Source organism: Protopterus annectens, chromosome 2.part2 (genome assembly GCF_019279795.1).
Source record: "Protopterus annectens isolate FY-2018-M chromosome 2.part2, PAN1.0, whole genome shotgun sequence".
NCBI lineage: Eukaryota > Metazoa > Chordata > Ceratodontiformes > Protopteridae > Protopterus > Protopterus annectens.
Genome location: NC_056730.1, coordinates 609,550,428 through 609,576,040, shown reverse-complemented (window position 1 = coordinate 609,576,040; position 25,613 = coordinate 609,550,428). Strand labels below are relative to the sequence as shown.

Genomic DNA, 25,613 nt, shown 5'->3' with positions numbered 1-25,613 from the left:
AGTAGAACACACATAGTAGCACACAAGCTTTCCACTCAAACACTTAACCTTTGTTGAATAACTGGAACTGGTACAAATTACTGTTTTCACAAACACTCTATTGGTTAACAGTTACGATAGCTCACTAGCATCACACATGTGGTTTTCCAAGTCACCTGTAGCCTTACACACACACACACACACACACACGTGTGTGTGTGTGTGTGTGTGTGTGTGTGTGTGTGTGTGTGTGTGTGTGTGTGTGTGTGTGTGTGTGTGTGTGTGTGTGTGTGTGTGTATGTGGTGTGTGTGTGTGTGTATGTGTCTGGCTAAGAAATGCTTAAAAGTTCTTGTCACTTTTGCATTAGTTCAACATCCACCTACTTAATATGTATTAAAATTGTGCATTCAGTGAGCTTAAATTTTTTATAAAAGAACTGTCCAGTTTGATCACTGTGATTGTACTACATTAGTTACATCTTAAACATAATCATACTGTACTAGGTAATACCTACCATAGCATGATCACTTCAAAAATGGGGTGTGTGAGCTCTGCCTCTTTTATAGCTATTCATCTCTTGGGCTGTTGATACTGCATGTTTTGGGTAAACTTTTCCTTCTCCAGGGATTGTGGCTGCTACATCCTTCTGTTGATAGTGTTATCACACTTGAAAACTGCTGATCAGCAATTTTAGAGACTAACATGGTGGCAGTGGATTAATGTCTGTCACTCTTGCCTGTGGCAATGGATTGATAGCTGTCATTCTTGTCTGTGGCAGTGGATTAAAGACTGTCATTCTTATTTCCTGCCTAGGTCATGGTCATTTTTAGGGATGCTAGTAGGTACCACTGAGGATCCTAAAATGTTTGCTGGATTCTGTCAGCACCACATCATACTGTCAAATCTTTTTTATCCATGGCAACATGACTAGTCCAGTAGTTGTCCATTCTTCTATACACAGTGACCTTGTAGCTGAATCCCAGTTCTAATCCTGACCACAGGTTTTCAGAACTAGAAATGTAGAAAAAAAATGCTCCAGCTGTACTAGCAGCCTTGTGTTTTAACAAAATATATTTGTTTTAATAAAATGGAGTGGGCTTATTGACATTATAATAAATGACTGCTATCTTATCCCAGGAGGAAACATTGATATTTTCCATGGTGATGAGGATTTGCCCCTTCACTATAGCTTTTGGATATGGACTGCAAACGTTTCTATTTTATTTTAATTGCTAACATACAGTGAGGACTGAGGCTTTCAGAGCATATACATTTAACTGACAGACTTACAAATATGAATTTAAGGCCTGTCATAATTAGTAATAATATCTGATTTAATAAAGATGATATAATTGTAACCACAGTGCAAAACAGCACAAAATCAATCTGCTAAAGTTTCATAGCTGATAGTCTCAGGTTGATAATGGTGCTATTGTATTCACTGTTTGTGGGATTTGTTATAAACACTTCTCATTAGCATATACATATATATTATGTAAACAAATGTATCTGAGTTGCTGGCAGAGTTGGAGAAACATGGTCATGTTTGAAGTTAAGTCTTGAAAAAGCAAGATCTGTCTTAACTTTTGATGTGTATTCTGGTGCATATTATCCACCCATAATAAAAAATGGAGAAATAGTAACTTACATTTGTTTGGGAAAACTTGTAATGCCTGAAGTACATCAATCACAGATAGTAATGAGAACAGTCTGAGCATATATTGCAGCATCTGTAAAAGAGAATAAATAAGTAGCAGAGCAGGAAATCATTGGAGCCAGATAAAATAATCAAATAAAATAGGCATGCACAGTAAATCTGGATCCGACCCTTTACATTTTTTCATTTAATACTGCTAAACCTTGAACGTTATACCTTTCCAGTGGGAAATGTTGCATTATTGAGAATAAAGTCATCTGTCCTCTGAGTCTGACATAACTGTTCTGAAAAGATATATAATCAATACAATAAACAGTAACAAAATGTTGGTGCAGACATTTGACAGCACCCATATGGTTACTGAGGCAACACTGCTTTAATATTGTTGTTGTGCACTTTTTTCTAAATGGAACAAATAATAATAATAATAATGCCCACCTATTAACCAGGTAGGCCTACTGGATGCACAGTCCCTTTTCAGGGGCAACCTGGGAGCAGTATTTGGATAAGTGACTTACTCAAGGTCACACATTAGGTAAATGAGTGTTTGACTTAATACTTCATGGATTTTTTCATAAGATTTATTTGATCAAAAACAATGATAAAGTCACCTGCTGTAAAATTGAGTGTCAGTCGTTACTGTTGCTGCTGATGCTCAGCTGGTTTAATTGTGTAGAATTGTCTGTACCATTTGTGTAGAGCCATTAGCTAGCAACTAACCAAATGCAGCATTCCAGGGTTAGTTATTTCATTATAAGTTGTAATACTGCCACTCTGTAATTATCAGGCATTTCTATATTCATGAGCAAGATAAAATAACTGAAAAAAAAATGTCCTGTGGTAAAGTGTCAACATACTATAATATTTGGAACAGCTGAATTCCATTTTTATGCACACATACTCATCTGTGTGTGCGTGTGCTTGTGTGTGTGTGTGTGTGTGTGTGTGTGTGCGTCCTCTGAGTGGCTAACTGTTTTTCTGCCTCACATACCTGCTGGGATAGATTTCACCACCCACTTTGACCCTGGAGAGTTAATACTGATAACAGAAAACCAGTGGAGTGAACGAATGATCGAATGTATAAATAACATGAATCACTGAATTATGCAGGTCATGTTAGTGGATTTCAAATAGGAGTAGTAAGTCAGTCATCTTAACTAATTTCAACAATGCAAAGTTTGTGTATTTTTGAATAGTGAGCACAGTGTCATCACACATTTTTCATTCACCATATTAGTGCTTATAGTATCCTTTTAATTCATTTTCATTTGACATCCATAGCTCTTATGTCATCATGGCATTGTTTTGAGCTAATATTATAGAGTGATATATAAATTAGTAGCAGACCACAAGTGAAATGGCAGGGGAAAAAGAAACAAAATTAGACTAACATTGTTTAAATTGCAGATATGAAGCATTCTCAGAAATGTTTTATTCTTGGTCCCATATTTTCATTCATATTTTCATAAATGAGTAAATTGCACATTTGTAGGTTTATCATATGTACTATTAAGGAAGACAGAAAAGTCAGTGTTTATGGTTTGTGCATAGAATGCACTATATTGGAATGTTTATTATTTATTATGAAAGGAGGCTGAGGTGGTGTAGCAGTTAGTACTGCCGCCTCACAGCAAGAGGCTCTCCAGTTCAATTCTCCATTGGTGTGCCTTCTGTGCGGAGTCTACATGTCCTCCCCGTGGTCAAGTGAATTTAAAGACATGCATGTAGGTGTGAGCATGTGTGGGTGTGCCTTCTTTGAAGGTTGGGCACCAGGCTGGCAACTCAACACTGTAAATATTCACTGCCAATCATTAGTGGACAGGAGTTCTGCTGTGGCAACCCCTAACCGGGAAAACCAAAAGACAGTTAGATTATTTATTATGAAAGGAGGCTGCGGTGGTGCAGAAGTTAGTGTTGTCGCCTCACAGCAAAAGGCTGTCCAGTTCGATTCTCGGCTGGTGTGCCTTCTGTGCAGAGACTGCATGACCTCCCCGTGATCAAGTGAATTTAAAGATATTCAGGTAGGTGCGAGCGTGTGTGGGTGTGCTTTCTTTGAAGGTTGGGCACCAGGCTGGCAACTCAACACTGCAAAAATTCACTGCCAATCATTAGGGGACCAGAGTTCTGCTGTGGAGACCCCTAACCATGAAAAGCCGCAAGACATTTAGATTATTTATTATGAAAGGAGGCAATATTTTGGCTTCCTTACCATTGGTCAAGTGCAAACTGAGGGAGGTTTCCACTTATCAGATACACTTTTCCAGTATACGTCTCACCATTCTCTGATCTTCATAAAGAATTACTGCCAGTATGGTTCAAATCTCAATGCTTGCGGAGAATCAAAGTAGTTTAGGATTTTAATGTTTCTTCATAGTTGTATTACTTTGGAGGTAATATATTTTCATAAGAGTGGTGTGGGGCAAACCCCTTCTCCCCACCCTGCAATAGGGAATGCTAGGGGACTTGTCCACCTGCAAAAAAACATTTTTATTTTTTTCATCTAGCTAACACTTTGAACCATTTGTTTCAGCTAGCATTTCCTTATTTATATTAATATTTTCTAAGATCAAGCATCCTATAAAATATTCCATGATATCAGCTAAATATTTAAAGTGTAGCTTGAGAAATATAGAACATTGCTTATATTGTCAGTAAGCCAAATAAGCATTTTTTTTATTTCTGTAAATATCTCAAAAACAACCATCTATAAAGGGATTGCTTGTAACTCTATGGAAATTCAAATCAAGCTGAATGAAAGTGCTGCTCACAATATATGTGTGTAGACTGTGTAGTTAGCAAAACAGATGTTTGTGAAAATGTCAAGGAAAATATGAGGGAAGATTTTTTTGCATTGTAATGTAATGTTTATGTTTGATTATCATCATACTACAGATGAGTATGCTGAATACATTTGCATATATGTTTTAAATAGTATCTGCTTATAATTGAATACTAGGCTAACTGCCTTAAAGGGTTAAGTGTAGCTAATACCCTGAGGTTAAAATCAAACTCTGTGGTTATGAGTTAAAGACCTTAACCATTACATTAAACACACACACACACACCTTTTTAAATAGCTTGTGTTCTCATATTTATATTTGTCTGACTTATACTTGGAAATTAGCTTTTTCTCAGAAAAAAATAATGAATGTATGTAGGCTGCCAAGAGACGAAACATTGCATAGCAGCTGGGTATCAATGGGGGGTTGAGCCTTCCAAGTCTGTTTTATATTTTACTAATGTTATCTTGACATATGAGAATACTAGTGGATGGGATACACATAATACAAACTGTCACAAATTGGTACTGTCATTCAGTGAATGTCATGTTATACTGTAGATGCAGTGATAGTGTGATTCATAAAATCCATCTCTGAACTGCCCTGTGTAAAGATATGCCACACTACAATGCAAATGATCTATCTGATATGCGAGGCTTACTTTTGGTTCAGGAAATGAGGGGCTGTATAGAGCTTCGCTGGGTTGCATGACGTAGTATTACAGGAATAGCCATATAGTGTTTTCACAGTGAACAAGCAGCCCTCCATGCCTCTTTCACATGTAGGTAGAGCTTCAGTAAGGAAGCCAGGCATACCTCCATGTGTTTTCTCTGCATCTGGCTTTCCTTCTGCATGCTACCATATTGTCTGGATACCGTTGGCTTGTGTCATGCTACATAGATCATATAAATGCCTAGATACATGCTGAAAGGCAAAGCAAGTTATAATAAAGAATATTGATGAATAAGCCCTAGCATAACTCAACTATTCAGTTATGAATGTCTTTAGAATAAATATGACACAAGACGTCATTCAGTGAGCATTTCATATGCATGTTTATAACTGCTGGCACTATATCCTAGTTTATTATTTATGAGCCCTAGCCAGTGTCTTTATTGCTATTTAGTAGAAGTCAGATTTTTATCTTTTGCAGATTATTTTTGTTTCACATTTAAAGAAATAATTTTCATACCCTTCCTCAGTCTTATACTTCTACAGAATTAATAATAAGGTCTAGGACTTGTATTTAAGTGCACAACATTATCATTATGACTGATTTTAGCATGTGACAATTTCCTAGTCTTTGAAAATAATGTTATTCAAGTTGCTTGGTCCCAAATATTAATAAATATATAAAAAAAGTATCTTCAGAAAGAATTACTTTTTAAAAAGCAACACTAACACTCATGGTGAAAAAAAAATGGTTTGCTAATTATTCATTAAAACTACTTCCATGGAAGAACTCCCCTCCCATCATAATATGGATTAAAGAGTAATGTGAGATGATTGACCCCCCCCCCTTTTTCTTACAAATATTAGCTCTGAGGTCTAGAAAAAAATGCAGTAAAGTAAAGTCAGTGAAAAGATTTCAGCGAATCTTACCTTTTTAGACAGAATTTCATTTAATTTACATAAAATGAGAAGGACAAATAATCAATACAACAACCTGTGGTATAATAGAACTAGAAGTCTTCCAATGCAACAGTAAAATTATATGTTATTTTTGAAATTCATCATACAAATCATTATTTGATTCATACCTCTCAACTGACAGATTTTTGCTGAATGTCCAGATTTCTGCCTCTTATTTTTGGTCCATGTTTCATAAAATTTTGGTTTTCTGTCAAATCATTGGCATATTATTAAAGATTAACGTCAGAAAATAATGACAGACATTTGAGTTTCAGACTTCATACCCTTCAAAAAATTCATGCTAGTGCAAAACCTGTTATTCTAGCAACTTTCTAAGTTTGTAAGAGCAATATTTGAAAATTGTCCCTACTTTTGGGCATTTGTCCCCATTATGCATGACTTTGTCCAGATTTCTTGATCTAAGATGTTGAGCGGTATGATTTCATCAGCTTACTAAAGTAGCACTCCATTCAGACATTCAATTCTATTAATAACACACAGTTTAGACTGAACATCCGTAGCTAGTATATAATATTTCCCTTGCTGAGGAAGACTGCTTAATTGACCAATACTTTTAAATGCATACAGAATATTGCCTAGATGCTTTTGAAGAAGATGATCCATACTCTAAGGAGATGGTGCCCCCTTCATTTTTAATTGTTCAGTACTAGAAGCTTTAAAACACTCATTCATACTTGCTAGACTTCTAGCATTGGAAGAAGGTAGGATTTTACCCTAGTTATAATGCCAAAAATCCAGAAATTCCAGTCTAGTGGAATTTATTCTGCAAAGATGTCTACTAGCTTGCATGCCAGGAAATCTCTGTAAGCCTGTGTCACAGTCATAGGTCATCTCCAGAACATATGAACATTGACAGCACCACCTTGCCTACATTTCCAACATCTGCTGTTCTGCTTCATCCTTGACCTCAACTGCCTGCATGGAGTTAGGTACCATCTAAATAGGATTCTGATTTGCTGATCATTGTACCTGTGGCAATGCCTAATTTACTTGGAGCCTTCCATGCCTACTCCTTTTGTGCCTTAGCGAAACAGATTTCCTCTTATGTACTCCCATCTACAAATCATCAAACATTTCATTGCCTTGACTTTACTTTCCTGTAGGTTCCTGGGAATTAGTCCAGCTCTACCTGTTTCAACACTAGTCCACTTATTAGACAGGAGAACCTTCTTTACCTTTTCATTTGAATGTATGTGTTTGGAACACACCTGCCCTATCTGCCAATATATGAGTATTTAAGCAGAACTCATTGCAGAGAGTTGAGAAGTGCCTAAGTGTGGGACTAGATGGGTTCTTTAAAATTTGTAATCTAGAACCCCCCTATCCGCCTAGTGCTCTCTGGACATCCTGCACACTATATTTTTAATTTTGGGGTGATGTCAGATACAGTTAATAGGACCCCTCCTCCAAACTAGGCTGCTCAAACCACTACTTTCATAGGGTTCCTATTAGATGACCGAAGACACATTATATCGAATGCGGCTTGGTCAAACTTAAAACAACGAAAACGTAAAATAACGAAGCAGCTTTTAAGCAAATTCTTTCCCAGGGAAAGAATTTGCTTGGCTGCTTCCATTACTTTGCCATTTTCGGCACTGTAGTGCGATGTCAGAGTTGGTATATTTAAGTAGGGTGTGTGTGTGTGGGGCACAGCCCCCCACATTGGGGGGTGTGGGGCAAAGCCCCCCACTTTATGTATTATTTCAATTTCTTTTCTTTCTTTTTTTTTTTTTTTTTTGGAACAGCGATTTTTTTCCCATGGAAAAAAATCGCTGTTCTGAGTTTTCAAGATTGTAAGCTTTCACTTTCATGGGTTCAATTATTCATTGTTTGCTTTTCTAAGCATTTGATTATATAATATAGACCCCTTTCATCATGGATTTGTCTGATCCACTCCTGGGAAATTAGGAATGATAGACTCTCATAACTGTTTCCACCTTACACCTTTGTCCCTCTTTCTCATGGACCACCATATCAGCTGGCTCAGTTGAAAGAGGAAAATATGGGAGACCATACCCTCCACAGGTTAGGGTGTCTGAAATTCTCTTTCTGCTATGTCTTAGGACAGTGGTATTGATAAGTCCTTGCACATATAACTTTTGTAACAAATATAAGATATAAAGTAAAGTTATCACTTCTATCACCTGAATCTTGCCAGAGATGGTACTAAAAGTTGTCAGTCTTAGGCAATAGATTCTTTAGCATTCTAACTACTTCCATTAAGTATTTGGAGGCCTTAACAACATAAAAAGAGGGACTTTCTGTCACAGAATCCAGCATACCATGCTAGAGCACAACTGACTTGAAAATCATGCAAACCTGGCCCAAAATATATCCAAGATACTTCCCAGCACACTAGAAAGGTTATCACTCATTAACATAGAAACATCTGCAAACAGTAGAAAGGAACTGACTATCTCATGCAAAGCAGACTGAGTCTCAAAGAATGCCATAAGTTGATATGCCATTTCCTCTATAACTAACACGAATAGTGCTGGGGACAAAGGACACCCTTGCCTAGTCCCTCCACCAATTTCCCCTGGGTCATATAGGACCCTGTTTACCATAACTCTTAGTGATGGAGTAGTATACAGACTTTTCACCCAGTTCAAGAAGGAGGTCCCATAATTCCTATACTATACAAACATAAAAAGAAAGCCCCACTCAGTTGCATCAAATGCTGATTTAATATCAAAAAGAATTATCCGTGCTTTGCATTGGGAGTGGTCATACATCTATAGGTAGGTTACTAGCTACCACCAATTGCCCACTTTATCTGTCCCTTTTACAAAACTATTCTGACTATTATGGATCAGTTGTGTCAAGAGAATATCAAGTCTTGTGGCCAGTGTCTTGTCAGGTAATTTCAAATCAAGGTTAATGAGGGAGATGGGTCTGAAATCCCCCATCATGGTTATTTCATCATTGTGTTTGGTTGTGCCAATGTAACAGCCTGATTGTGATCACGGAATGAGCCCTGCATAAACTCTGGAGTTAAATTATTTTGTAAGTGCTTTCACAGAGTGTCTCCACCTTACCTATACAATTCAGCTAGGACGCCATTAATGCCTAGGGTCTATTGTGTTTAAGCTGCAATTTTACCTTAGTCACTTCAGAGCAATTGCTGGGCCGGTTTAGGTCCTTATTCCCAGTGAAGCTTACTAAAGATTATAAAAACTTGAAAAAGCCTTGCTAAGATTGTCTCTTGTGATATTTTCCCTGATTGAGTAGTGACCAGTGTTATAGATGTCTGGTTACTCCATACTTTAAAAAACCAGGCCATGCAATTTGAGTCACATTCTCTCCTTAACCATGAAAACTGTCCCTTCCTGAGAAGCTTAGCTTTCACTTTGAAAACCCCAAGTAAGCTAGCTTAGTGTCATGGGGTGCTTCAAAAGTGCCCGACTCCGTTATTATTTTCTGTACAGACCTCAGGTCCCTGAGTTTCAAGGCTAGGATTCTACATTTTTCTTTCCTTTTTTCTTTCCCTCTAGCCCCTTCCTCTTCCAGAAGGTCACCTTGCATTGTATGGCTGCCTTGCAGCCCTCCCGCAAAGGCTGCTGAAAGTAGTGTCAAGGCAAGTATTTCTGTTCAGTACATCCAAAACAATGGACATGACTATCCCTTTGTCCTTTCTAGAGTTCTAGCTAAAGTGGGCCCATCTCCAGATACTGACCTTCTAAGTAGGTGCGTCCATATTTATTAGCAAATTGAGTGAAGTATGGTCAGAAAGCCTTATTTTGTGGATCACTGGGGAATTAACTTTATGTCTAATGAGTATTTTGGACAAAATGAGATCAATTCTACTCCTTTGATGAGTTAGATTATTTATTTATTTATTTGACATTTGTTTTCCAGGAAGGTCCAACTGGGTCAGAAAGAACCCATTTTTAGAAGAGGCCTGGGGAGAAAAGCCCCACTTGCATTCAAGCATTTACAATCTTTATACAGGGAATATTAAAAAAAAATCTTACGTGAGTTACAAGTTCATACAGACATGCAGAATGCAGAGATCAATATAATTTTCTACATGTATCATGCAATACAGAGAACAATAGAAATTTTAGATCCCTAGGGAATGTTTGGACTGCATCCTTGGGATGGGATATACTACACACATTCATCCATTCATCATCAGACATCCAGGGCCTCACTGCCTGGCTCTGCTTATGGAACTCCTTCTTCTTGTACAACCTGTCCTTGTGTTTAGTGAGCACTAAATTGGCAAATATCACCTTTACTTAACACTGATCGGAAAATGGTATAATTAAATCCTAAACTTAATCAATAAAATGAACCAATATAATGTCCTGATAATTCTTTGAAAGTACAATTAAAAAAAATGACTGGATAAAAACTATCATACCACCATTTTAAACCTGTAACAACAGAGCCTGCTAAACTTACAGCACTTATGGTTTTAGGATGCTAGCTAGCATGATATTTTCTGAAACTGTCTATACTGGAAATGGGAACTGAAACCCATAGTTTATAGATACATTTGCTATCTTTTGACTACCTATGATACCTTTCATTATGCATTCATACGCAATACATACAAATGCATAAATTACCCTGTGCCAACAAAATTAATTAAAGAGATCATTGCAGAATGAGAGCACTTGTGAAGTCTCCATATGCCTGCTGTAGATAGTTACTTTTTATTTTTCTGGAGGGACTTACATAAGAGGAAGTTACATACAGCCCATATCACAGACATCACCAGCATTGTCTTCACTTTACCGATGAGTATCATTTCATTTTTAAAAAGTTACTTAAATGAAGACAGGTTGGGAGGAGCGTGATGCTTAATTGAAATGCTTAAATAAGTGTGTGTGTGTGTGTGTGTGTGTGTGTGTGTGTGTGTGTGTGTGTGTGTGTGTGTGTGTGCGTGTGTGCGTGTGTGCGTGTGTGCGTGTGTGCGTGTGTGTGTGTGTGTGTGTGTGTGTGTGTGCATGTGTGTGGACTATCTGCTGCTTAGACCTTACAACTCTTTTTTTTCTTGCATATTTTTGCCTCATCTGCCTGCTGACCATTAAGACTTCCCAATTACGCACCAGCCATGATTCCATGGTGTTGGGGACCATCATCTTTTCAGATCTGCTAAGGGAGTCTTTGGCAGCGGATCATCATCTGGACAGATATCAGAGGTTATCTGTAGTTTTTCTGGGATTCCAACTTTGAAAGACTTTTATTATTATTATTATTATTTTTTTTTATGTATTTAAGACCTAGCCCTCTGGTGGTGGTGTACCTACCCACATCACAGCAGGAGTTGCCCGTGCTCCCCCACATCTGCACATACATGCTCTTCACACATGAGCAAGCTAACCTTCTGGCTTGGACAGCCACATTGCACACCTTTCTGAGCCAACTGCTCTCTTTAATGTTATGTGCAACCTCTATGACATGACACCAGAGGGGTAGATACAGTCAGTTGGGAGCTGGCACCCTCCTTCCTCCCTCCCAGAATAGGCTGTGCCGTCCCTCTTTTACCAGCTATTCACTCACCTGAGCTAAGAGTCAAATTTAACCTGGGTCATAGGCAGGGCTTTATCCCTCTACGCCACTGAGCTGGCCTTGGAACTTACAACATTTAACATATTTATTGAATGGACAATGGTTTAAATGATTTTATGACATTCTTAAATTATGCCTGTCAACAATGAGCAGAACTTGCTCTATTCCACATCCCTTACCACACTGCCATACCCACATGCTCCTTGACCTTTGTATTATTGCATATAAAAATAAAATATGTGAATGATAATAGATACATCAGACTTCTTCAGTTAATGTTGCACAATGAATTATCCAGCCATCATCTTCATTTTTATTTCAAAATTAAAAAAGGTTCATCTAGTAGCGTGGTCAAATAAGGCAACACTTTTTTCTGTCAATGATTTACATATTAGAAACTATTCTCATCCAAAACTTAATAGCAAGTAAAATCTTTCCTGGCGCACTAAAACCTCTACGGCTAAATCACTATTGCTGTTTTTTTTTCAAAGTGCAATAATAGTAATTGGATATTACAGGAAAATAATAGTGTTTCTAGTGGAAGAAATGCCTTCCCCCAGTGACATTGAGTGTCATTGAGTGTCATAATACCCCAGAAGTCATTATTTTCCTGCAGCACCCATCCTGTCAAGCATTACTAATTAGTTTGATAATATGATTAACAAATTCACTGTATGACACACAAATGTCATTCATCCGAATGGTTGCTCCAAAAGTGTTATGCCTGTTTAAGACAAATGGGTTTGTAACACTTTGTAACAGCAGGGGGCATATTTGGTTTACCTAGTGCTCCATAGCTAAATAGTATGTTCTAACACATGAGCTCCAAGAAGAACTGAACCCTCACTTAAAATCACTGTTCAGTCTCAGCCTTACAACAGGATATGTACCCAAAGATTGGCATACAGCAACAGTGGTCCCACTCCATAAAGGTGGTGCCACGACGGACCCCGGAAACTATCGCCCTATAAACCTAACTAGCCTGGTCTGCAAAGCTATGGAGTGTATTATCATGGAACTCATAAACAAAGACATTGGGAGCCTCCAAACACTGGATCCTTCCCAATTCGGCTTTGTTAAGGGCAGATATTGCCTCTTGAACCTGGTCAATTTCTTTGAAACAGTCACCAAGGCCATAGACGATGGGAAGGTAGTCCACACAGCCTACCTTGACCTTGCAAAAGCCTTCGACACAATACTCCACTCGGGCATCATAAATAAGCTCACCAGCTTAAATATCAACCCCTATGTCACAAGATGGGTTGCAAACTGGCTTAGGGATAGAACCCACATGGTCAGAATTGCAGGTGCCATGTCAGACTCTAAACCAGTTACAAGTGGCGTCCCACAAGGCTCAGTCCTGGGACCTCTCTTATTCGGTATATATTTCTCTGAGGTACAGGCTAACACAGGAGGACTATGGCTGACAAAGTTTGCAGATGACTGCAAACTGGGGGCCATAACTGACTCACCGGCTGACACAAGCATCCTCCAAAAAGGTCTCACAGAGAAGGATAACTGGTGCCAGAGCCATGGCCTAAAGCTAAATGCCAAAAAGTGCATAGTCATCCCCTTTGGGAAAAACAAAGTGCCCACAAATTACCACATAGGTGGCAATCCATTAAGTACGGAAGAAGTAATTAGGGATTTGAGGACCCAAGTAGATTGCAATCTCTCCATTGACAATCACATTGCCAAAGTGGTTAGAAAGACATTCTATATAGCCCACCTTATCATGAAGGGGTTCACATCTAGATCAAGAGAGGTCATTGTGCCCCTCTACTCATCACTCATCAGACCCATAATTGAATAAAATGCCCCATTTGGGATGCAGCTTACCCAACACCTGCTACAACTAGAAAGACCCCAAAAGTACCTCACCAAGAGGATCAAGGGACTCAAAAAGATGCCCTATGCAGTTAGGCTAAAGAAACTCCAGCTGTACTCAGTTGCTTACCGCCTACTCAGAGGCAATCTGTGCCTGACATATAAAGTCATGTCCAACCCAGAATTAATGGACATGCTCCACCTCAAGAAATCCAAATCCATCAGAACTACACGCTCCAGTGACTTAAACCTCAGCACAGAAATAAATAGAACATGCTGGAGAGACAGATTCATATCCCAGAGGCTCCCCTCACTCTGGAACAAAATCCCAATCCATGTCAGACAGAGCCCCATTTTGACCCTCTTCAAGAAGAATCTTGATGTTTGGATAGGAGATCGTAAATTTACCCCTGGGATCTTTTCTGTGTCACTGCTAGACAGAGGCATGGTAAACTAACCTTAAATGGGCTATCTTCTGTGACCTACTATACAGAGGCACAGTCAACTAATCTAAGAAGGGTGGCGAAAGCCAAACACACTTTGGCTAGAGTTGTAAATGCCCTAGGGCAGATAGCCTAGTATCAACCTATGAACCTATGAACTATCCTTTTCTTCTTGATAACCACTAACAAATCAATAAATCATGAGTATCTATCATGTTTATATGTACCAGCCACAGGAGTTAGAACAATAACAGATATCTGCATAGTACCATAGGGTTCTGCACACAATGTCTTCTGACCTAATATAGAGTCATGCACATTAGATAAAATAATTCTAAATGGGGAATACATTTTTTATCTGTAGGAGTGGTTATATTCAGAATCCTAGGAAATAAAGCAAAACAGCTTAAGACCCTGAGAATAAGCCACAGTGCTCTGCAGCAGTGGGGTCTTAAAAAGAACAAGTAGAGTGCGTGGGTATATATCATGATGTACACCCCCAGTACACCTTGTGAGGGTTTCAGGAGGTGGTACCTGAAGAAGGATGCTAGGATGGTTCAATGGGTTGAAAAATGAAAATCTAGTATCATGAAGTAGCTAAAGGAAATGAATTTTGGAGTGATGCTGATGCACAGCTGCAGTCAGAGGCAGCATGGCTGGATCCACAGAATGCAACAGTAAAGGAGGGATCAAGTGCAAGTCAGCAAGGAGACCTGGGCACAGAGAATGGTTTGCAGACTGTGCAACAAATTTCATTTTTGAGAGATGCAGGCAGCTAAATGCTTAACATTAGCTGTACAATCAGACAGGTAAGAAGGATTGGCAAGTTTACATATGTTATTTATATATAACTAAGTCAACCTGCAGAACATAGCTTAACTATCTGGTTAACATACAAATTAATAAATAATCTCATACATACATAACATACATAAATTATGCATATGTACAATGTTCCGAAATTTTAGTTAGATATACTAATTTTAACACCATTTAAGCTGCACAAGTTCTTAATTTATACATTTAAGGCATCTTAGTAATTTAATTGGTAGAATACTTAAGAACAAAAAGTAAGAAGTGTGAGTGGACACTGCAGACATGAGAATGAACTCCTTACTACACTTGCCTGGTGAATTGACGTCTGACAAAGTCATTTAACTGCACTATCAATGAAGCCATGCAGTCACAGTTAGTGGTTCTCATTCCGTTAGTAAATGTAAGAACGTAGCTCATTGATTACAGTGACTCCAGTGTTGGCCCCACTGTAGCTATACCTTGACTGAAATCACATCCACATTCATAGAAGTGACACTTTACTGAAAGTGACAGTTACTTTGCTGGATCTCCCCCTCATTTATTTATTTAATTATTTTATTTATTTAACACTTGTTTACCAGGAAAGGCCGATTGGGACAGAGCCTATTTTCAGCAAAGGCTGGAGGAGAAATGCTCCAGATGTTTGTTTGTGTCTTTCGGCTTTTCCCGGTTAGGGGTCGCCACAGCGGAACTCCGGTCTGCTAATGATTGGTAGTGGATTTTTACGTACCGGGTTACCAGCCCTGACGCACAACCTTCAATGAAGGCACGCCCCATTCATGTATGCCTCCGCACAGAAGATGCTCTAGCTGACAATCAAACGGGACAATGTCTTGCTATGAGGCGACAAATGCTCCAGATGCATGTCTTTAAAAAGAAAGAAAGAACGAACGAAAAAGAAAGAAAGAAACACTCTCTCTAAACTCATTTCTAATGTTTGTAAGATCAGAAGGGTGTACATTTATTCTCACACTAGGTACTTAGATTTAGCCAGTGCTAACAATATAGTGCAATGTAAGGGGGTCCTGCACACATGAGGCATTGTCCTTCAGATGACATGTTAAACTGAAGTTCCGTCTGTCTGAGTTGGTGTTAGGTCACATGGATATAGTGTTAAAGATCCCACAGAGCTTATCCCTAATAATGAAAGATTTCTTTAGTCCTGGCCCAAATAACCCTTAATCAGCATAAGTACTATCAAGGGTCTTCCCTAACAATAACCATGTCTGTTAGGATCAAGCAGATCAACAAAAGAAACTAAATAAATAAGTACAAACTCACTCATATATCCAAGTGTGCCTCTGGTAAAAAAACAAAACAAAACATCAGTATAGTTGTTCCTATTATTTATTGTCTAGGTAAAGCTACCTGACAGCTTCAGGTTCTGCAGTTCAGTTCTCATGTTTGGCTATTATCTGTTGAGTTGTAGCTTGTTAACTCTGTATCTGCATTTTTTTTACTGGACACTTCATTTTCTTCCTGCCTCCCAGAGAAATGTTGTTTGCCAAGTTACTCTAAATGGCCACCATATATTACACTTTGCCCTACCTGTTGGTGATCAATAATAAAAAATGTTGCCAATGGTCAGTTTAGTTTCTCTTTTAACAAATGACTTTTTATGCACTTGTTAGCCAGGTAAGCCTGCTGGACACAAGTGTTCCTTTTCAGGGACAATCGTGGAATGCTGTCTGGTTAAATGACTTGCTCAGACTCACATAGTAGGTAAATAGAAATAGAAGCAATTGTTCCAATGAATACAAGAAGCAGCTTGTTAAATAATGCAAAAATAAATAAATAAAAAGGACAATAGATACTAAGCTGAAAACAGTGAATGCCATGGCACAGAGGGATAAAGCCCTAACTATGACCCAGATGACTTGGGTTTGATTAGTGACTCTGGCATCTGAGGTGCTGGCAGGGGAGGATGGGTGTTGCCATCTGGAGGTGGGAGGGGGCAGAGTGAGGTGTTTGCACAGGGCTCACAAAGTAGTTAGCTTTCCCTGGTAGAGTCCAGGGGAAGCAACCTTGAAGATGCTCCATCATGGTGAACAGAGTGGCTTGCTGATGTCATCTCCTTGGGAAGTGAAGAACAGTTTGGTGCAGTCTGTCCATTGCACATCCCACCCATGGGATATTACTATACATTCACAGGGAAGGAGGAAACGATGGGGTAAAACACTCCCCTGACAGTAGCCTGATTTGCACCAAGAATGCCTTGCTCTCCCTGTGGCCTTCAAATTTAGTTAAAGATAGTCTGGGGGAGCCCAGGAGAGGAAGATAGACCCACCAATTGAGGAGATGCACTGGGGTCCACTAATGGCCAGCTGTGCAGGAGATAAAATGAGAGGTCAAAATAAATTAAAAACAAAAACACTGACAGACTAATAACAGCATGTGCTTGTGTAGTGAAATACCTTATTACATTACTAGTTTTCTTCATATTTGAAAACCAAATTCTTCAAAATAATTAGCTAACTGGTGAGTTTACAAATAAAGGCACCAGCATATTTTATAGTTTTAATAGCATTGCAATCATTGCATATGTTTCTTGCTATAGGCTTCTGGTTTCGACAAAGCTAACTAAAAGCTGTACTTGCAATATGATATCAAAATTCAAAATAAAAAGCATACAGCACCACTGCTACTGGATTTTATATATACTTATGCAAATGTGTAAATTAGATACATTTTTGCTCAAAGGGATTCACCTACAAATATCCATGGATTCAGAGAGACTTCACCTTAGTCAGCAAAAATGGAATAAATGTATAAACCCCTAAATAGCTCATCTAACTGTGCATATGATAATTGGTGCATTTAAAGTAAAACATAAGGAGTACACATTAGATATTACTAGAGTTAAAATACTGTAAACAGATATGCAGGGTGTGCAAAATTAGAGCCTGTGTAAAGCAAAATGTCTTATGTGCGCATGTGAAAGCAGGTGCAATAAAAGTCAAACATGTAAGAAGCAAATTCTCACTTTGTATTGCACCTTTACATAATATTGTAATACACTTCCTGAAGCACATATTCTCTGTCTTGCATACATACATAAATATATATATATATATATATATATATATATATATATATATATATATATATATATATATAAACACACATACACACAAACACACACACATATTTATGCGTATATATATATATATATATATATATATATATATATATATATATATATATATATACACACACACACATATATTTATACATATATATATATATATATATATAGTTTTGCAACATGATCTGTTATTACCTCATAACCAAGATGTAAAGCTATGAAATGTCTACTGCCGTTTGTCATGTTACTGCTGTTTTATGATTTTGGTATTGTAACTTGTTAGCATTTTGTTTTTTGCCTATGAAATATCTGCTGTTGCTTATTATGTTCTTTCTGCTACGTGATTTGTGCACTGTAACATTTTTATCTATGCCTAATGGATGGATCGTTTTTGAAAAGGGTGTTCAGAGCAGTTTACATACCTTCTTAACAAATGATAACAAGAACACAATTAAAATAGCCAAAAGCATCAATTTCTCCTCCTTACTATCCCTCAGAGTATCGATAGTATTGCTATTAACATCTTATCTGACTCACATCCAACGTCATTCTGTTATGACCTTGGATTTAATATTCTCTTTGTTATAGAATTCTATCAGAACAAAAACAGGAGGAATCTGTTTCCTATGTATCGGTCTTTCCTCCCTTAACTAAGTCTCAAAGGAAATCCTTGACTTTCCTACCAGCGGCACTTTTCTTGTTGACTAAATCTTATAAAAGACTAACTTCACCTTCCTTTCTTTGCCTCCTGATGACTTCATTCCTGCCACAGTCTTTCCTTGCTTCATCCTTTTCCATCTGAGTACTTATGTAATCCTCAGATTCATGATACTCCCTTCTTCTACATGACCCTAATTCTCATTGTTTCTTTACACCTTTTTCCTTTGTCATTTCTATGTATCACTACTATCCGACAGTCCACTTATGTTGTCTACAATGTACTGTACGTTTCCCAGTTTGTGTACATTTGCATGCGAAATTATACAGCCAGTAACAACACCAACAAAAAGCTAAGCATATGCAGTTGATTTATAATACAATGTGGACATCTTAGCTGCACAAACACAACACATTTAACTGCAGCAACAGCACTGACAACGGAGTCTGAGAAATGAAACAAAAACTGATTACCTTGGTGTTTTTAATGCTGTCTCTTCTGCTGCTGATCCAAAAATGCTTTCTTTCAGGTTGGATGAAGTGCTTAATGACTGAACTATATGTACAGCCCTTTATATACATCAGCCCACAGCAAAACCTCTTGCTTTTCATTTGGCTACATCATCTAGAGAACTCAAGAGTTTACTAACAGGATGGCGAGGGAAGAAGGGAGAAACCCAGCTACCATTATACCAGTGAGCTAACAGGGCACAGCAGAACAAATTTAAAAATTCCACTTCCATTTCTTAGAACAAGACATTTTCACAGAGTCCATTTATTCACAGAAAGATAATATTCTATCTAAGTCAACATTGCATAGCTTACTTATACAAATGAAATCTTTTAAATTCTGGGACCATTTCAGGAGTTTCTTGCTATAGAACTGTGTTGGTTTCCTTGGAGTGGGTTAAAACATATCCACCCTTTTACAAATCTTTAGTCAGTCATAGTAAATACCTACCACTGTTGGTATTTTATTGTAATTCATTCCACACACATAATAGCACTAATGATTCATTTACACAGCAACACTTTCCAAAGCAACTGCTTTTTAGTCAGTTCACTGAAAAAAAAAACAAGTCATCGGGCAATGATGTGTGAACCCTCAACACTAGTAATAAATTACTATTAGAAATGTTTTCCACTCTTGTGGTATGTAATTTTCAATTAAAGAGAGGTTGTAGGTGCACAGAAAACTCTTTTTTAGTAATGTCTTCTAAGGTTTTATTGAAAAGAAATAAAATAGTGATATTGCAAAGAGGAAGTTTATGGCAACATTTGAAAATAGACAGTAATTATGTTAGAACTCTAAACGATAAATGTTTTTCCTGGAAAACCACTGCATTTGTAAATGTCCACAACAACAAGTAGCAGAATCAGCCTATTAAGTCCAACACGAACTATAGGCACAGTGCTTACATCCCTGCTGCTCCTCACTTTGGATTGCTGTCTTTCTCTTCCTTCCCCCTATGAGTCACCTTTAGTACTCCCAGAGAGCCCCATGGGGTATGCCTTTCTAGAGGAATGTGTCTTATGAGAGTTTGGATAAGGACTATAAAACATACTGCAGCCATTATATGCAAATGTTCCCAGGATTTTGTTGTTATTCTCTACAGGCATCCATAGCCTGAGAGAGATGCTTGGATGTAGTAGATGTAATACTGACTGTTGCACCAGCTTCCACTATATTACCTCAAAACAAAGGTGTATGAAACTAAACAGCATGACAGTATGTATTTGAACTCAGTTTTTCATGTCTTGTAATTCCTAAAAATTGCACAAACCAGACCATTTAAGAGAAATAAAAGTAAAATGCATGCTACAACAAAAGACATATAAAGTACCAACAAAAAGCAATGCTTCTAAACATTATTTTATTAGGGGCAACCCACCTGCACCTCCGCCTGGAAAATTCACAACCCATACTCCCTTACTTACAAATAGCAACTACAAAATTGCACTTACTCAGAGAAAGAGTCATTTAAAGTGAATAAATCTACTCTTTTTATGAGAAGTAGTGAGCCCTGAGGTAGTATTTAACTTACTACAGAAAGCAAGTCATTTTAGAGGGGAAAAAATCTGAAGTACTATACCTGTGGAAAGCAAATTCAAACAAAATTGATTGGATGTTTCAATGAGAAATTGTAACATCAAGCATGTGTTACCACATGCAAAGAAGTCCAAGAACAGTCTATACTGCATCTACCTTAATCCTTCATTTTTTCACAGACCTAGACCTAGCCTACAGTGAAAATGCTTCTGCCGTTAACACCATCTCATATTTGTCCCTGTGAAATGAAGGATATCTTCAAGCTGCTTAATATCACTCTGACACATCAGGTACTAATCATATTTGGGTAGAAAGTATCACAGCTGAGAACTCTGCCTCTGTTACTAGTGAGATAACTTATTGTGTTCATTCTAGAACTCTCTATTTTATTCCTGTTCTCCATGACCAACAGGCCTCACTCACACTCCCACCATTGGCCTACTTGCTCCCAGTGGTGGAAGACCCCCAGCCCATTCAGTCCATGAGGTGACGGTCAAGTAGCAGTAGCAGTACCATGATTCAGTAGTGATGTGGGGGTTTCTTTTTATGCCCTACTATTCATCAGTGCATATGGTCACTGAGACATAACAGGTTGGCATGATGAACTTTTGAGGGTGACTGTTCTGCATCTGTGGGTGATGTCCACTCATCAGCCCCTCCTCATCCTTTGAAGCAAGTGCCTATACTGATCTTCACTGGAGAGTCTTAGTATTGCAATATGGATATGTGTTACCAACTCTCTCACAGCAACTGAGAGTGTGCATCAAGTCAATGGTTTTCTTTATATATAGCCAGCTTCTCTAGCATCTCATTTACTGACTGAATGTGGGATATTGTGGTCATTGTAAGGGTTTATGTCTTTGTACCATGTAACTGCTTACAACCCTGTATTTTACTTCTTGGTAAGTCCCCCCCCCCATGTGCTACCTGACCAGTTAGCATTCAATGGACCCAAATAACATCCTTCCTTAACTCTGGTGTTTATGACTAGTTAGATGTCTCAGACTTCCTTCTTACCTCACTTTATTCAACCACTTTACCTTCGTTGCATCCATTCTTTATGACTTTTCTATTAACTCTCTAGCCCTTTCACTGAATTTGTGAAGCACTGGCTCAGTCTAGAAAATGGGTACTGAATATGACCTCTTCTGGCAGTAATAAGACATTCCAGATTGTCTGTGCCAAGAATATATATATATATATCTCACTATAATCTATTTGTGGTTTAAAGTAGGCCTCACATTCAAAAACTACTGGTGGAATAAAGACTTTCTGTATGGTGTGGCTACAGTTGTTGGACAAGAATTCAACTATCTGAACATTTTTATACTGTCTGTGTCATAGTACATTGACATTGTTTTGTTGCAGGTGTCATAATGGATTTGCTGTTTTTTTTCCCCTTTTCTCCAAGTTTGTGCAGCCTCATGGTAGCATAATTAAAGCTCCAAAGGGTGAGAGCAGAGCCCCCATGTTGGGAGATGCAGGTACACAGTACGATCCTCAAAAATGTTTTTAAGTTTAGTGAAATCTTTTGTGATGCTAGTTCATTTACTTACTTTTTATGTATTTTTAGGTGTTTTAATTATAATATTTTGATGACCAAGGTTTATATTGTTTGCATGATGAACTTGAGTAAATTCCATGAAATTCTCTAGTCTCAATTGCCAGACAGGTTAAGGTAACTGGAGCATAAAGCACTGTGTAATCAGTCCTCTTACTGTTATCTGATTCCAAAAAAAAAGCATTGTTGGATGGTCTACGTTACACTCATTAGTTAATAATGGGAGCAAAAAAACTGGGTTTTGAAACTTCATGTTCAAACTTATGTAACATCATTGGATATGAGGTAAAAAGTTTCATGGCCTTAAGACAAAGGGAATACTTGTCTAAACCAGAACTGCAACTACAATCAAAAATGTGAAAACTCCGTATACGAGTTTTCTGAAACAGATTAAAAATTAAGTTTTACAGGAATGTTATTATCAATGAGATACAAATAGCTGTGACATTAACAGAACTTGTTGGGGGGATAGATTTGTGTCCCAACGACTCCTCCATCTGTGGAATAGACTTCCTCTCCATGTCAAGCAGAGTACCTCACTAGCCCACTTTAAGAGGAACCTGGATGACTGGATAGGAAACACAAAATATACCCCTGGGATCCCACCTGTGTCCCTGCTGGACAGGGAAAACAGGGGCTGACTTTGTGGGAACATGGATTAAATTCTTGATTAGGCTTATAAGGCCCTCTGAGCCAATAGTCTAGTATCGTCCTATGAACCTATGAAAATGCTAGCATTACATTTTATCTGCTGTCAAACAGACTTCTTAATCAGATGAACAAGTGACATGTTTTTGTTCTTTAGTTAAGCCAACATAAAAGCTGTTAATACCGTAAGATATGGCAGAGGGCAGACTATCCTCTTTTATGTTTGTTATACATCATTCATTTAAAGTTTAGCATTAGTTGTTGTTACAAGTATTTGCTCATTTAATGAACAGTAGCAAGCTGAGAGTTTATTCTAACAGCACACATTAAATGATAACCAACAAATTGTGTGAAATGTTTACAAATGTGATATAAAGATCCTGTAAAATATAATATAATTTCCAAATGTGTCTGTCATATAGCATTCAGGAACACTTTGCATGTTCTATGCATAGTTCTAACATCACAGTACAAAGAATAAAATATGAGCATAGTCAGTCTATTCTGTACATTTCTTTTAATTGATGTAATTGAAACAATTCCACAAAAACATTGTCAGAAAAAATGTCTTTACCTTAATTAATAATCCATTCATATTTCTTGAATAAATTTCCCTTCTAGATATGCTAATATTGATGTTATGTATAACCGTTTTACTCCTCAGAACTGCTTTGTCCTCAGTGATAGATCACAGTAAATATGTTTCTTATACTGCAAACTCACGTCTTTGTAGAAATGTGTGGCTTTAACACTTGTCAAATTTAACTTCCTGTCACACAAATAGAAGTATTAGCTTGTCCTTGCATGCATAAGTCTCATATTTGTAAGATAATTGTTTTGAAGCAACTCACTCTGTCCTATGTTTTCTTGCGGGTATGACTTAACATAATGGATACAGCTGGAAATGTTTGTTCATTTTTAGATGAAAATTTCACTAATTTTTAGCTGACTCTGTCTGCAGCATATTACTGGTGAAGGCCAACAACACATATGATTGACAGACAGAGTGAACATTGTTACAACAACAGAGTTTTGGAGCATCACTCTTAGGCAGCTTTTCACATAGTCTTAACCGAGTGCCCATTTCTGCTGTGTGGTATAAACAGTGGAATGTGTTATTATGGTTTATCCCCATTTTCTTAGTGTAAGTCCTTCATAAATATGTTTATTAAAAGAAGTTCAAGATGCAGTTTTCTGGCTGCAAGGTTAATTCAGCATGTACAGCTCTGCAAGTCTTTTAATAAATCCATGCATGTGGATGCATTTTGCAATGTGACGGGCACACATACTCAAACTTTTTGCTTCTGCTGTTGGTGATATATTCATGATTCATGAATGTATATATATATATATATATATATATATATATATATATATATATATATATATATATATCTAGTGGAAGAAATTTTGCAGAATTAGTTCTGAAGAAAGCAGAAGAACACTGCTGATATATTTCCCTAAGTGATTTGTAGTTTTTATGTACAAAAATCTTCCTTAATAAGTATTAGGTTGTTTATATAATCTACAAAGAATGAAGTATGAAGTATTTAATTATATTCTGTTGACTGGGAAAAAAGGGCACAAAACATTTCCTGGTGAGGAAGAAAAGAAGGGACAAAATAATTTCTCACTGATGTGAGAATGATGTAGATTCAGTTCAGTAGAAAAAAAAACAGATTAAGTTCTCAGTTGCATTTGACAGAAAGAGGAAAATGTGCTAGAATTTGATTAAATCTACATCCCTTTTTTAGAAGTGCCATGAAAGCTTTAGACCATACTGAATAACTGTCAGATGTGGCAGATATGTGACCTTAAAAGGGCAGCAGGTCTCCATTGTGCAACATAGCCTTCTTAATGAAACCATTGTCAGTGCTTGTTGTATTAATTCTGATATGGGAATGAAAAGTATGTCTAAATAAAAAAAAAAAACTTCAGCCTGCCCTCTATGGTCTTGTAATTACAGACAGAATATATACCAAAATATAAACAGACAAACAAACAGATAAATCAGAAACTAGATAATGCAACTGACTAACATATCCTAGTCTTAGCCATTTTTTCCTTAGCTGCCAGAGACCTGTAGTATTCTAGACCCAAATGGTGCAAGAAACATGTCTCCCTACCCTACTTACTTCCCTTTTCCATGTATAGACATATCTACCCCTACTATACATGTTCTTCAGATCTGCTCTGTGTTCTGATTGACATATTCAGGAATCCTAGTTGCTTTCTAAAATTTCAGTAATGAAACCTCTTGTACATATGTCTCACAATATTGATATATATATTTTATATGTGTGTGTGTGTGTGTGTGTGTGTGTGTGTGTGTGTGTGTGTGTGTGTGTGTGTGTGTGTGTATATATACACACACACACACACACACAGTACTTTTTTTATTTTTTATATTTTGTTTGTTTTTCAATTGAATTGTACAGGTTATAGGTCACATTAAAGGTGGGAAACGTTTTGAAATGATTTACTGTTGTCTCATTTTTTATGTCACAAAACCCTGGCATTTAATAGAGTTGTGTACACTTTTTATATCCACTGTAAATATATATATATATATATATATATATATATATATATATATATATATATATATATATATATATATATATATACACACACACACAGACACACACACACACACACACACATATATATATATATATATATATATATATATATATATATATATACATATATATACATATATTTATACAGAGAGAGAGAGAGAGAAATAGAGAGAGAGTGGGAGAGAGATATTGATATAAATATAAAGAAGCATCCAGAAAACTGACATCCATGTATAACTTAATGACATACTAACTGTATATTGCCTACTATACCAACAACAAAGTGTGTTCTATGAGGACTTTGTTTACTTTAACAGCTGCTATGCAGTTAATTTTTTATAAGTTTTATGAATG

At 37.3% G+C, this 25,613-nt stretch overlaps 1 protein-coding gene across 1 annotated transcript in view; it reads right to left on the bottom strand.

The window, feature by feature from the left end:
- The window catches only part of LOC122796040 (interleukin-12 subunit beta-like), a 107,965-nt gene extending 84,511 nt beyond the window's left edge, over window positions 1–23,454 (bottom strand). Inside the window, exons 1-2 of the mRNA XM_044064510.1 lie at window positions 23,252–23,454; window positions 1,629–1,710 (exon numbers count right to left, since the gene is read on the bottom strand). Coding sequence (XP_043920445.1) covers window positions 1,629–1,710; window positions 23,252–23,272 — 103 coding nt within the window. The 5' untranslated portion in view covers window positions 23,273–23,454. The remainder of the gene's footprint in view (window positions 1–1,628; window positions 1,711–23,251) is intronic.
- Window positions 23,455–25,613: the final 2,159 nt, after the last annotated feature.